The sequence below is a fragment of the Phocoena sinus genome, chromosome 2, assembly GCF_008692025.1.
Source record: "Phocoena sinus isolate mPhoSin1 chromosome 2, mPhoSin1.pri, whole genome shotgun sequence".
Taxonomy (NCBI): domain Eukaryota; kingdom Metazoa; phylum Chordata; class Mammalia; order Artiodactyla; family Phocoenidae; genus Phocoena; species Phocoena sinus.
Window position 1 is genome coordinate 39,257,130 of NC_045764.1, and position 14,487 is coordinate 39,271,616.

The window sequence follows — 14,487 nt, forward strand, 5'->3', positions numbered from 1 at the left end:
ATTTAAAAAAATTTATTATTTATTTTTGGCTGCACTGGGTCTTTGTTGCTGTGCATGGGATTTCTCTAGTTGTGGCGAGCGGGGGCTAATCTTTGTTGCGGTGTGCGGGCTTCTCATTGCGATGGCTTCTCTTGTGGAGCACGGGCTCTAGGCGCGCAGGCTTCAGTAGTTGTGGCACGCAGGCTCAGTAGTTGTGGCTCGCGGGCTCTAGAGTGCAGGCTCAGTAGTTGTGGGGCACGGGCTTAGTTGCTCCGCGGCATGTGGAATCTTCCCGGACCGGGGCTCAAACCCGTGTCCCCTGCATTGGCAGGCAGATTCTTAACCACTGCACCACCAGGGAAGCCCACTACACATTTTCATTTTGCAAAACTGAAACTCTACAACTTTTTCAACTTGCAAAACTGAAACTTCTATACCCATTAAACAATAATTCCCCATTTCCCCCTCACCCCAGCTCCTGGTAACCACCATTCTACCTTCTGTCTCTATGAATTTGATTACTTTAGTTACCTCGTATAAGTAGAATTATACAGTATTTGTTTTTTTGTGTCTGGCTTATTTCACTTAGCACAATGTCCTCAAGGTTCATCCATGCTGTGGCATGTGTCAGAATTTCCTTCCTTTATAAAGGCTGGATAATATTCCATTATATGTATATAGTATTATACATTTTGTTTATCCATTCATCCATCATTGCTGGAGCTGTGAATCATGCTTCTGTGAATGTAAGTGCGCAAATATCTCTTTGAGATCTTGCTTTCAATTCTTTTGGATATATACCCAGAAGTAGGATTTAATAAGCTTTTAAAAAAGTGTTTAACCAATGAATTCACCTGTAACAGCAGAAGTGGTATTAGGTAGCCACTCTGTGGGCTTAGTTGAGCTGAGTAGTCTGAGGCCAGGATTTTCTTTACTTTACCAACCTCCTGGAGGTTTAGCAATTTCACTCCTGTCCCCTGAGCCTTTCGTCTACACAGACAGGAGGGGCCTTAACAGGCTTGTGAACCTGCTGCTCCCAGCCTGCTCCTGCCTGCATTGATTCGGCACATTTCTATAGCTCCCTGAAGGAAGAGACGCTGCAGCAGCATTTAATTAGAGGCCAAGAACATGCTTTCCGAGGGACACGACTTATTTCTCAGCCAGCTGTTACCAGTTGCTCCCTAGCAACATGCAGCACTCACATCTGATTGCTTCTCTCCAGACAAGGTGGGTGGCCGGCCCACCTGCTGTCACAGCCTGGGGTGGGGGTGAGCGGGGGTGGTCCCTGGGTCTAGGGCTGGCTCTCCAGGGGAAGTGAGTGATCTGAACCTGTTATTCCTGCAAAGCCAGATATGGTGCTAAAGCTCCTTACCTGCCTACTCCACCCCACTCCTTCAAGTTCATGATGAGAGCAGAAAGAATGTCACCAGCTATAATACAGACAGAGCAACATGGTCCAAAAAAGTCTGCTGGGATTGTGAAGTGCAGCTGGGAGACTTCAGGGGAAGAGAGAGATCTTGCCCCACAGTAGGCGGAGCCTACCTTTCAGGAAGGACTTTGTGGGTGTTGGAGGCCCTGGGGGCACCCTGTCCCAGGCAAGGGGAAAAGGAAAGCCTCATTCCTGGTGGCTCCAACTGCTCTGGGTTTCCAGGGGCTTTGGAAAGGGGAGTGGGGACAGAGATGTCAGCAGCAGCCACAGCCCCGAATCTGAACTTGCCACTCCTTAAGGGGTGTGAGAGACGGCTGCTCAGGAACCAGACTCTGGGCCCCAGTTCTTCCCAAATGCTTCTGCAGAGGCTGCAAACTGGACGCTTTGAGATGAGATGCTGCTCAGTGACATGCCTTTTAGGTGTATGTGGTGTTTTTACAGATTTGAAGGTGTATAAAATATCCTGCATTTTCACATTGCTGTCAGGAGGCCCGCGGTCCCACGGTTGGGGCCGTCTTAGACTGGGCGTGTGTGCCTCCGGCTTGCATAACCCACCTCACCGATCCATTGGCCTGTTTGCTGTGTGACCCCTGCACCCTTCTGTATCCTCAGCAGTGTGAGGGAGGCTGCTTCTGCAGGGGTCCTCTTGTATTTACTCATTAATTCTTTTCACAAACATTTCTTGAGCTTCTGAGCATCGCAGCCTGAGCTAGGCACCGGGCTGAAAGGACAGTAAGCCATGGTCTTTGCAGACCTGAGTTGACAGACCAGATGGGGAGGCAGAGAAAGAAGCTCTGAGAGCAGGTGAGGATTCACTGAGAACAGGTGAGAGATGGGTGCATAGGAGCCAGGGGAGCAGACACCTGGGCACCTGACCTAGGCTGGTGGGGTCCAGGAAGGCTTCTGGCAGAGCTGTGGCCTAAGCTGAATTCTGAAGGATGAGAGGGGTTAGCCTGGTGAGAAGAGGGGAGAGGAGGGGAAATGGAAGAGAAGTGGACCCCAGCCAGAGGCATTGACCACTCCCTGCGGGAGGGAGTCCAGTGAGTGGCTGGGACTTCGGTCTCTAGAATTCTCATTCCATACCTCCTCAGTCTATGACGCTAGAGCATCACCTCTCTGAGCCCGTTTTCTCACATATAAAAAGGCATGATAATACTGACTTGCAAGGGTTGCTGTGAGGATGAAATTAGAGACTGCACATCTGGGCCCCCTTTGCTGTGTAGTTGGTGCCCAGTACCCATGGCAGAAAGCGCTCGTCAAGTGCCAGGCTAGGCAGCCCCTCTCCCAGGGAGCACACACCCTCTCCCCAGGTTTGGGTGGGCGCAAGTGAGTGTTTGAAGGGTTAATCTGGCATTTTCAAATCATTCTACCTGTGGTGAGAAAGGACTAGCTTTTCCGTTTCTAGAGAGGCCGTGGGGGATGGCAGCCCTCAGTTCTGGCTTCCCTTCCAGCTGCTGCTTATGGAGGAAGTGAAAATAGGAAGCCACCCCCTCCCAGTTCCCCCACTGCGCAGGCAAAGGCCAGCTCGTCTCAGCCTGCAGACACCTACCAGGTATGTGTTTTCTTTTGTGCGAGGCACAACACAGCAGGACGCCTGTTCGGGTGGGTGTGGAGGAAGGCCGGGGAAGAGCATGTCCTCTGCACACCTTCTCTAGAAAATAGAGCAGAGAGCCTGGGCTCGGGCCACCCGGTGCTGCAGGGATCCCAGGACGGAAGGCAGTCGTGCGCTGCAGCATCACCGCGGTGAGGCATCACCGAGTCAGAGGCCATGCAATTCAGAAACGCCCAACAGTTTCAGGTTCGAGGCCTCCATTCACCCTTACATTGCCTTTCGTGGGCTGTCCCCCGCAGTTCTGCTTTTCAGACCATTGAGCGCCATTGTCATTTGTTTGCTTCCCCCAGCATTGGAACCTCTTTCTGGGTCTGTGGGATTCTATATTTTCTGAGTTCTAATAGGGAGCAAAGACCAGCTCCCACTACAGGGGCCTCACAGCTGAGGCTCTGCCAGTTGGCCCACCCATGGCAGACTTCCTACTCTGCTGGACAGGAGGGGTACATGGAAAGACCCTTTCCTAGGGCAGTGGCCCCCAAATACTGATATTTTAGTATAAAACTGTGTTTTCTAAATCCAGTTCACATCTGGAAACAGCATACAATTAGTGGGGTTCTGCCGCTGGAGTAATGAGGATTAGGCGGCATGATTACCAGGTTATGGACTAGGCAACCAACTAGAGAACAAGAATAAGGGAGTCACTGACAGAGCCAGAATTAGCGTGCAGGCCTTTCCACTAGATTCTGAAGGTCCTCATAGATTTCAGGATGCTTTCCGAAGAGGGTTATAAAGGTGCTTCTTTAGCTTTCCTTATCGAGTGCAGACAGATGGAGTTGAAGGCTCTGTTTGAGTTAAAGGAGAGGTCTGCTGTCGGGGTGCCTTCTGGAGGGTCCGAGGGAATGCAGGGGTCTAAAAAGAGCTAGTTGGGACTTCCCTGGTGATGCAGTGGTTTAGATTCCGAGCTCCCAATGCAAGGGGCCTGGGTTCGATCCCTGGTCAGGGAACTAGATCCCACATGCATGCCACAACTAAGACCCAGCACAACCAAATAAGTAAATAAATATAAAAAAAATAAAATAAAGAGCTAACGTTTCTCGGGCACCTGAGTCAGGCACTGTGTAAAATTCTTTATCTATGTTGACTTACTGACTCAGCTCAGCTCTCTGAAATGCTTTGTCCTCATCTTATAGATAAGGATTCAGGCACAGAGAGACTAAGTAACTTGCCAAAGGTCGCAAAGCTGGAGCCAGAATTCAAATGGACTTCAGAGTCTGCAGCTCAGCCCCCTGCACCCTCCGCATGTGGTAAGGGGCCCTGGGGAAGGGCGTGGGATAGTTGAGGGCAGATGGCATATCTGGGACTCACTGCTGGCAGTCCGGCCTCGTGGGAAGGGTGGAAAATCCCCATCCGAGCCACAGAACCAAGCCAGGGGGACGGGAGGGGTGGTGCTGTGAGGGATAAGGGCCGTCTTGAGGACACCTGAGCATCTCTGGCCAGGGAGGGCGGGTGGCAGATGGGCAGCCGTGGAGCCCAGCCCCGACCAGCTGTTGTTTGCAGAGGAGGGCAAGTGCGTGGTGACAGCTGGATTAGGTGTGCCCAGCAACCTCAGTGACCACCGGGTGGAGATGCACAGTGGGCCCTTTCGGCTGCCCCTTCCAGCACCTCCGAGCCCGGGGAGCTTAGTGCTTGCTAATCTCTGTCCCCATGGCAGCAGGAGGTGACAGGGCCATCCCTAAGGCCGTGGAATCTTCCACCTCTTGATGGCCAGGGAACTTTTCCAAAGGTTCAGAGAACCTCCTCCCTTCTAGAAAGTGAGATGTAAAACTAAGATGATGGGCCCAGTGTCTGTCTGTAACTGGTGAGTGGTATCTCTCCTGTCCTACTCAGTCCGCCTCTTGTCCAAGTCCTCTGTATCTGCTTTGATTTGGGCCTGCTGGTTTCATTGGTTTTGTCTGCCCTTCTGTCTTGTTTCTTGCCTCATTTCACAAAGGATTTGAAGCAGCTCTCAAAAATACATTGAAAGTAATAGGACAATGAAATATATATTTGAGTAGCTTGGGGCCAGAGGACTACATGGGTAAGCCACTGGAGGAGTGTATGGAATGCTGTGATTCCTTAGTGACCCCTTTCCAGAATATTGCTTCTGGAACCATTCTAATCTGTCTTATACTTTAAAACTTAGAATGATATTTTGGGAATATTTTCTTTTTCATTTACATAGGCAGTTGATTCATTCAATAAATATTTATTAAGTACCTATTTTTTTTTTTTTTGCGGTACGCGGGCCTCTCACTGTTGTGGCCTCTCCCGTTGCGGAGCACAGGCTCCGGACGTGCAGACCCAGCGGCCATGGCTCACGGGCCCAGCCGCTCCGCATCCCCCACCCCGGCAGGCGGACTCCCAACCACTGCACCACCAGGGAAGCCCTATTAAGTACCTATTTAAAAAAAGAAGAAGAAAAACATCCCCACTGTTTTCATTTCTAAATTCTTTTGTCACATTCTGGGGACATCAGTATGGTGTCCTTTCAGAATCAGACACTGGCTAATGTTTTGAATTCTAGATAACACTCCAGAATCCACTCCTATATATCATTTTAGTTGTTCGTCTTGTTGGTAATCCAGAGTCTTCTCCTTATCGTTTTGACCATTTCTCCAGGAATGTTCTAGAAAACCATTTTTAAAAAATTACATTTTCTAATGCTCGTCAACATTCTCATGGCATTATCTGGAACATGGCTGAGTTTGCAGCTGGGTATCGGCTTCCCTGCAGTATGGGCCAGTCAGGGCAGCCTGGGTGACTGATATTGGAGATGAGGTCCTCACTCCAGCCACTGGCTTAGGCTCCTTCATTCGGTGAGATTTACAGGTGTTTACTGAGCACTTTCTTAGGCCCTGGGCACTGCAAATCCACAAGTCCCTGCCTTCATGGAGTTCCATTCTAGTAGACAGAACATAAACTAGGAAACTGATAAACAAGTGACATTATCTGGTTTATATTTTAAAAAGATCCCTCTGGCTGCTATGTGGAAAATGGGCTGTGCTCAGTGGAAGGGGTGGTAGGAAACAGGGAGGTCACTTAGGAGGCCAAGGCAACAAGCCAGACAAGACAGTAGACATGTGTAGCAGTAGACATGGTGAGAGGTGGTCAGACGGGGACATATTTTGGAGGTAGGGCCAGCTGGACCAGCTAATGAGTTCCCCGTAGAGATAAGACAAAGGAATCCAGGATGCATCCAAAGTTTTTTGGAACTGGGTAAGTGGTTTCATTAGCTACCTTACGTTAGACTGGGAGAGGGAAAGGGTTTCTGGGGAGGGGATAAGAATCAAGAGTTTTATTTTGGCCATACTAAATCAAGATGTCATGTCAGTAAAGAGATCTGTAAACTTCTAGTGATCAGTCAGCACTTCAGTGAATCTGGACCGGGTGTGCTGGAGCAGAGGGATGGTCCCAAGGAACAGGCTGCCCAGTGCCGCACTGCCTGTGATCAGGGCAGACCTGGACTCCCCTGGAACCCCCCCCCCCCCGCCCCCGCCCAAGGCAGCTTGCTCTAGGCTTATACATTCATTCATGCATTTGACACATTCAACACATATTTATTGAGTGCTCTACTGGCTATTTTCCATTTGCCCCTCAAAAGCACATGCTTTTGGTGTGATCTAAATGGACAACATGTTCTTTTCTGGTGTTCCATTTAGTGTTCTGCTTTTGAAGAAACATGAAAGCCAGCTGAGTGAATGGGTCTGTTTATAAAAGATAGCTAATAAGGCCCCCGGAGCTGGGCTCCTATAATCCGGGGCTGGTGGGAGGACATGTGAACTTGGAACCCTTTTTTTTTTTTTTTTTATTTTGCGGTACGCGGACCTCTCACTGTTGCGGCCTCTCCCTTTGCGGAGCACAGGCTCTGGACGCGCAGGCTCAGCGGCCACGGCCCACGGGCCCAGCCGCTCCGCGGCATGTGGGATCTTCCCAGACCAGGGCACAAACCCGTGTCCCCTGCATCGGCAGGCGGACTCTCAACCACTTTGCCACCAGGGAAGCCCTTGGAACCCTTTTATCCTGTGTCTCTGCTCCTCGGGCCACCACCTCCATCTCCTCCCGATGCTGTCATGCCTCTGATTAGAGCCCTGCTCAGGATCCTTAGGGGCACCCCAAATTCCCTTGCAGGGCCTTCCCAGTCTGGCTTCAGCCCCTTGTCAGTCCTTTCCCTCAGCATTCCAAGCCCGACCCTGCCCCCACTCTGCCCATGATGACCCTCGCATGGCTCAGGAGGGCTGTTTACAGAGCATGCCACCCAGCCTGGCCTTCCAGCAGTGGTTCCACTGCTCCTCGCCCACCCATGATGCCCTCACCCTGTCACTGGGGCAGAGGCCCAGCTCGGCAGCTGCAGCCCCCTGCGCCTTCCTTCCTTAGTCCACTTCTGGGATGAGCGCCTTGCCCCACTGTGCTCCTAAAGTGCTCGTCTGTTGAGGAGCAGAAACCCTTATCCAAGCAGGAAGCACTGCTGGCTTGTGCCCGGGGAGCGGGACAAATCCTTTAGTCACCAGGCATGGAGAAGGCGGGAGGCTGTGTCCCCACGGCCCACCGGGCTCTGTGCCCAGTAGGAGATGGCTCACTGATCCTGGAGGCCCCGAGTGTGTCTGACTCATCTTTGCACCTCCCACGCACCTGGCCCAGGCCCTGCTTATGCAGGATTTACGGTAAAGGGGCTTCTTCCTGCTGCCCTGGAACTTCCACTAATGGCCCAGCTGAGGAGCACAGATGCTCAGTACCCTCACAAACTAAAGCTGTGCTCTTCAGCACGTCTGGGGTGGGAATACTGCAAGGGCATTACCTGGAACTTGTCAGAAATGCAGACTCTCAGGCCTCACCCAAGACCCACCGAATCAGAACCTGTATTTTAACAAGGATCCCCAAGGATTTCACGTGCTCAGTTGAGGATGAGAAGGGCTGATAAAGAGAAGGGCTAGTCATATCCATGCGGGACTTAAAAGATGGCAAGACGAATCCAACAATCGCCACCCCATCCAGGCGAGGGAAGAGATTCGGAATTTGAAAAGGTGTCCGGTGCCAGTCAGGTTCACAGTTGCAGGAAACAGAAACCACTTTGGCTGTTTTAGGTAGAAGAGGATTTGTTACTGGAAATTCAGTGTTTACAACACTGTTGGAAGGGCCCAGAACACCCCTGCAGACCCTCTAGAGAGCTGCTGCCTCTGCCCCATCAGGAAGGCAGGGCTTCAGGAGTGATTGAGGCCGTGGGCGACCCCAGACCACTGCCTCTCTTTGACCCAGAGATGGGGACGCCGCCGCGGCCACTGCCGCCACCACCTCTCCACACTGACGAAAAACCCAACATCTCCCCAGCCAAAGCAGCGGGGAGGCCATGGTCTCTGCCTCTCTTCTTCCTCCCAAATCTAGTGCAAGCACAGCTAATTCGCAGGACTGCTTTGGCCCTGCTTTGAAGTCAAGTGATGGGGGAAGAGCTTGCAGAGTTTGGGGCCCCTACCAGAAGGGGAGGGTGGTGTCTCATGCCCTGGCTGGGAGCGTACTGAGTTGCAGAAAACCAGAACCTGCTCCATGCCACCTCTAAGGCAGGGTTCAAGAGAGTTCTTGGGAGCAAAACATGGATGGTATCTTACAGGTAGTGGGGAGGGCATATACATGAAGACGGAGGGTGGTGCCTGCTTCCAGCCGGGAGAAGCCTGGAGCGGGGAGGCTGGCAGAGTGGGGCAAAGGGAGATGGGTCAGCAGCTGGGTAGGCCATGCTGCTGGCGTTAGGTGGGGCAGGGATAAGTGGGGCGTCCCCAAGGTCCCTGTGGCTCAGGGGGGACTGTGCAGGGAGCTGGCCTTGAGCCAGCATTGCCGGTACCCCACTCACCTAACGGGGCTCAGGGCTCCCCGCAGCAGCACCCTGGGTGGGGTGGGCCACAGGGCCAGGAGCTGAGATGGGTGGGGAGGCGTCAGTCCGAGTGCATGTGCTTCTTGCTAAAGGGGTCACGTGCGGGTTCTCCGGGGAGCAGACTTGAGACACTTGTGTGGGGTTGTTTATTAGGGAGTGGCCCAGGAGCAGCACTATGAAAGGGAGGGGAGGAGGCAGGGTGGGCAGAGGGAAGCCGAGCTGTGCTGCAGGCCTAAACAGACCCAAAGGTGCCTGTCAGAGCTGGCCAGGCCCTATGCCCGGGCCGCCATCAGCCATCGGTGGACCTGCCGTTGGAAGGATGACAGCTCTCTGTGACTGTCCCTGGGGCTGACAGCAGCTGGGCAACAGGCCCTTCCTTTGGGGGGGGTGTCTGGGCAGCCATCTCCATGTCCACCACAGAAGGCCCGGGGCAGAGGTCTCTGCGTGGGTGGTGGGGTGGGGACTGGTTCCAGAGATCCCACCACGGGCCCACACGAGAGCCAGCCTGTCAAGACGAAGGTGTGACGGCCGGTGTTGGCCAAGAGAGCCCCACAGAGAGCAGGACGACTTTGCACTTCCCCCCTCATTCCATCCTCCCTCATCCCGTTCCTGGAGGAGTGAAGACGGGGTCTACAGAGGGGCGAGGGGAGAAGCTGCGAAAGGTCCGAGATCAGAGTTTTCTAATAGATTTGACTGGACTTTTAGATCCCTGGAAGGGAGTTGAACTATCAAAATGAGACTTATTCTTCAAACTAAAAGAAGGCCATGGACTCTTCCTGAGATGGCAGTTCAGGGGTACAGAAAAGGAGCTCTGACATAGTTGATGCGAGGCAGAGATGGGAGAAAAATAAAGTTGTACCCTGATAGTCCAAATTCAGCCTGTTTGCTGAATTTGGCCATCACTGAGGGGCTGCACAGAGCTGGCGATGTCCTTGGTGGGGCACAGGAAGGGGGTGGGCCTGCACTCTTTGCTTATTGCATCCAAGAGGCTCTGGAGCCTGTGTGGTGACCCAGTTTTCTGCCTTGTCTGAGCGACATGTGCTCTGATTATAGGGGTGTGAGGGCCCTAAATGACTGCAAAGTACTTTTCAATCAGACAAAAAATAGGTAAGAAATGCATTTCCATTAATGCCCCAATTATCTTGGTCCCAACAGGACAAAAACCTGTGCTATGCCGGCTCCTAGGGATGTGTCGTCAGGATCCCAACTGTCCTCTCCCAGAGGCAGCTTGCGCTCCGCTCACACACCTGAGGGGCTAGAGAGGGGTCCTAACGATGGCTGAGGCTCATCCCTCCCTTCAGAGGCCTGGGTGCAAGGCCCAGGAAGGGACCCCTGTCGGTCCCTCAGAGGCAGGGCCACCGGCCCAGGGTGTCCGTGTGAAGTGGGAACTGCCGCAGCCCTACCAGTCCCTTTTGTTAGACACGCCCTGTGGCAGCTCTGGGGTTTCTCGGCCCCCTTTAACCCAGAGAGCAATTTTGTCTCATAAACCGCTCTTGAATGGGCCCTGCGCAGCAGTCCTGACTGTCTGTTCTCTGTCAGACTCTCATCTCTCATCTCATCTCCAGGGGAGAACCTGTTCCTTGCCTCTACCAGCTTCTGGTGGCTCCGGTAGGTCTTTGGCTTGTGGCTGCATCACTCGTCTCTGCCGACGTGGTCACATGGCCTTCTCCTCCTCTGTGCAGTTACATCTCCTGCTGCCTCCATTTCTTAAGGGTACATGTGATCTCATTTAGGGTCCACCCAGGTAATCCAGGATAATCTCCCCATTTTTATATCCTTAACTTGATCACATCTGCAAAGACCCTGTTTCCAAATAAAGTGACACATACAGATTCCAGGGTTAGGATCTGTTATCTCTGGGGGCTGTTATTCAGCCTGCTACAGCCTCCCTTCCTCCCTCACATTATGTTCTAAACTGCTGGTAGTTTACGGCACAGACTGTCATTTTTGCCCCCTGCCCTTTGTCCATGCGTGCATCCTCTCTGCTGGAAACTACCCCCCTCACCCCTCATCCCCCGCATTTGCCTCCTAATGCTTACTCTTATTTTGAGCTCAGGTCACCTCTTCCAGGAAGTGTTCCTTGATACCTCTTCTCATCACACACACCCCTGTTCTGTGGTAGCACCTGCGGGATTACAATGGATTTTTTCTGAATTTGTCTCCCCCACCAGCCTCGAAGCTGCTGAGGGCAGCTACCAGGTTCTAGACATATTTTATCTGAGTATGGATAGATTTTCGAGGAAGGAGGGATGGAAGAAAGGCTCTTGAAGGATAGATTCTGGAATCATTTGGCTTTTAAATTTAATTTAATTTTTGGCTGCAAATTTGTAACAATCTGGCTTAATCTACAATTGAGTGGGTTTAAGGGAGTAGGAGGATGGGTGGTTGGCTCCATCAGAACCTTCTCTGATTAAAATCACAGGAAAGAAAGCTTTGGGAATAGTAATAATAATAATGGCAGCAAAATGGGCTTGCATCTGCATCCACCACCGTTCTCAGCCAGAACCCCACAGACTGGAGCCCGAGGGAGCAGTGTGGGGAGAGCGCAGAGGCGTCCTTCATGAGCATCAGCTGTGTACAAGCGGGTACACTACTGTCTGGGCGAATGCTCCTAACAGTCCCGTGGAGGTGGAGTAGCTGAGCGTCAGACTGACGCCGAGCCGGGGTCCCAACCTGGGCTGGGTGTCTCCAAAGCCCCGGCCCTCCCCACTGCAAGCAGGCAGGGGGAATGGAGCCCTGGGGAGAGCACACAGGGAGAAGAATGAAGGGCATTTCCGCGGCATCCAGTCAGGCCTGTGCCGCAGCCCTGAGGGTCTCCCCCAGTGTGGGCTAGTGCATCCGAACCCGCGCTGTCCTCCCAGCCACAAAGGAGCTGTGGGTTCCTGGGTGCCAGAGCTACAGCCCACTCAACCGCCTCTTGGTCCTGAGGGGGAAACTGAGGTCCATCTGGGGAACGGGAGTGTGGCTGACAGGCTGCTGAGTCTGTGCTCAAGCTGGGTTGAGACAACAGGTGTCCTGCCAGCAAGGGCCTCCTGTGACACCACACTGCCCCTCAATTGACATTTCCTTTCCGTTCAAGGGGATTATGCAAATCCAAGGTGGTTAAGCTGCCACAGGGCACTATGGAAATGGGGCGCTGTGCTCTGTCTGCCCCTTCCTTCCAGCCAAGCAACAATGACACTGAGGCCAACTTTTCTGGCCAGACTTGTTAGGCTGAATCGCAGAGCATGTGTACAATTTAATTTGAACCTGGGCGGGCAGAGGGGAGAAGCCAGATTGATTACCAGAACAAATTTCAGAGCCAAGTCAGAAGTCCTCCCCCAAATACTGGGCCAGCTGCAGCGTTGGGGGGTGTTACAGATCTGTGTGTGTCAAAATGTCTATTGAAAAAATGTGATCTGCCCACTTGAGATAATTTACATAGTGCCTGACTCTGCAGCTTCTACGCATTTCTTATAAACCAGTTTTTTATTTCTATTTTTATTTTAATTGATTCATTAATTAACCTGAATAAGCAACAGCATGGACAACTGACCCTTGAACAACACAGGCTTGATTTGCGAGGGTCCACTTCTATGTGGATTTTTTCCACTAAATCCGTTCAGTACTACGACACCCAAGGTTGAATCCGTGGATGCGGAACCATGGATACGGAGGGTCACTGTGAAGTTATACATGGATTTGCACTGCATGCAGGGTGGGCGCCCCTAACCCTGGCGTTGTTCAAGGGTCAGCTGTACATGGCACCCTCTTCTGAAGGTGGAAAAGGTAAAAAATCTTCTTTCTGCCTGTTACCCAGTCACTGAGTTTCTCTCCCTGGAGGGAATGCTCCCATTTGGGGTATGTCTTTCCAGATAGTCAGTGCATCCACATTTATGTACACATATCCTGTCCTTTTCTACAGCAGTTCATGACTACTCTGCACTGTCTTGCCTGTCCCGCCCCCAACCCCCGTTTTTCACTTAGCAATATATCTTGGCTTGTTTCAGGGCTAACATTCCATTATCCGGATGGGCTGTAATTTCCTTGGCTAGCGCCCTGTTGATGGACATTTAGGTTCCAATCTTCTTCCGTTACTCGCCGTGCCTCAGTGAGTATATACCTCTGCCTACTCCCACCCCCATGAGAGCCTATCTCCGCTGCGCTGTCCGATACAGTAGCCACCAGCCACATGCTGTACTTACATTTCAGTGAATTTGAACTAGATAAAACCGAACTGCCAATTCCTCAGTCATGGTCCTGCTCGCCACATCTCAAGTGCTGGAGACTCCCGCGGGGCTGGTGGCTGCTGTGCTGACCATGCAGCTCCAGGGCACATCCATGAGCAGGGACAGCGCTGCTCCATGTGGGAAATTCCTAGAAGGGAACTGTGAAGGTCTGTACATCGCAAGTGGTGAACGATATTGCCAGATCTCCCTCTGAAGAGGCTCTAGCTATTTACATTTGAGAGCACTTTTCTTTCAGAACAATTTATGGAATATTGGGAAAAAAAGGTTCCCCGTGTACCAACTGCAAGGACGTTCTGTTTCCGTTGTCAATGCCACGTTGCTGGAGTTGGACGCTGCTGTTCCCGCCTGTCACTGGAGCCCCACTCTGGCTGTCTCCCCCTGAGGCCTGGCCTCCAGCTGCCTTGCTGAGGCCTCTTCCCTCCCGCCTCCTTTAGGTCCAGGGTCCTCCACACCCCGACTCACAGCTGCCATGTCTCAAGGGAGACAGCCCATCTCCTCATCCACCCCTGTTGCCATGACACAGCCTCTACGGAAGAGTAGGCATCCTGACTCTCTTCCACCCTCCTTCCCTTCGGTGAACGGGGACCTCCACATTGCCAAATCCATGGCCATTGCCCAGTCCTCACCTTGCTTGACCTGCCAGCTGACCTCTCAGCCACACCGTGCACCCCAACTGTTCCCTTCTTCTGAAGTGCTTGGCCCTTTGGCTTCTGAGACGCCACACCTGCTGTCTCTCTGATTGCTGCATCCCTGCCTTTTTGCAGCCTTGCCCTCCTTGCAGCATTTAACACTGGGTCGTCTTATTTTCCTCATTCTCTGCTTTTTTCCTGGGAGAGCTCATCCCCACTGTGGCTTGGATTAGCATCATTTAGGGAGTGATGGTCAAGCTTTTTTTTTTTTTTTGCGGTACACGGGCCTCTCACTGTTGCGGCCTCTCCCGTTGCGGAGCACAGACTCCGGACGCACAGGCTCAGCGGCCATGGCTCACGGGCCCAGCCACTCCGCGGCACGTGGGATCTTCCCGGACCAGGGCACGAACCCGTGTCCCCTGCATCGGCAGGCGACTCCCAACCACTGCGCCACCAGGGAAGCCCATGGTCATGCATTTTAATTCCCATTTCCTTGATTACTTATAAGAAGGGTCATCTTTTCATGGCTTCTGGCCATCTGTATTCTTTATGAAAGCGGCTTAGAAGCAGAGCGGACACTGGACACAGGTTCCAGTCCAGACCACAGCCATGGCAGGTCCCTGTCCTTGCCCCCTCCAGGCCCTCCCCGGCCTCATCTCTCTCCACATCCTCTCAGCATCTGCAAAGTCACCACGCCGGACACCCCCAACCCAGCCCACAGCCTGCATTCTTCTCCAGGACTCTCATCACCCCGCTCCTTCTTATGTGGT

The 14,487-nt window shown here is 52.5% G+C and overlaps 1 protein-coding gene and 1 long non-coding RNA gene across 5 annotated transcripts in view; one reads left to right on the forward strand and one right to left on the reverse strand.

Moving 5' to 3' along the window:
* DET1 (DET1 partner of COP1 E3 ubiquitin ligase) overlaps positions 1 to 14,487 on the forward strand; it is a 59,134-nt gene that overhangs the window by 33,957 nt on the left and 10,690 nt on the right. For all 4 annotated transcript variants that reach the window (XM_032620741.1, XM_032620748.1, XM_032620731.1 and 1 more), the window contains exon 6: positions 12,849 to 12,949. In XM_032620741.1, the coding sequence (XP_032476632.1) occupies positions 12,849 to 12,915 (67 nt within the window). In that variant the 3' untranslated portion in view covers positions 12,916 to 12,949. The remainder of the gene's footprint in view (positions 1 to 12,848; positions 12,950 to 14,487) is intronic.
* Positions 6,536 to 14,021, reverse strand: LOC116748038. Its single transcript, XR_004348160.1, has 3 exons — positions 13,044 to 14,021; positions 10,899 to 10,984; positions 6,536 to 10,662 (listed from the first exon to the last, which is right to left on the reverse strand). It is a non-coding gene; the product is annotated as an uncharacterized LOC116748038 (long non-coding RNA).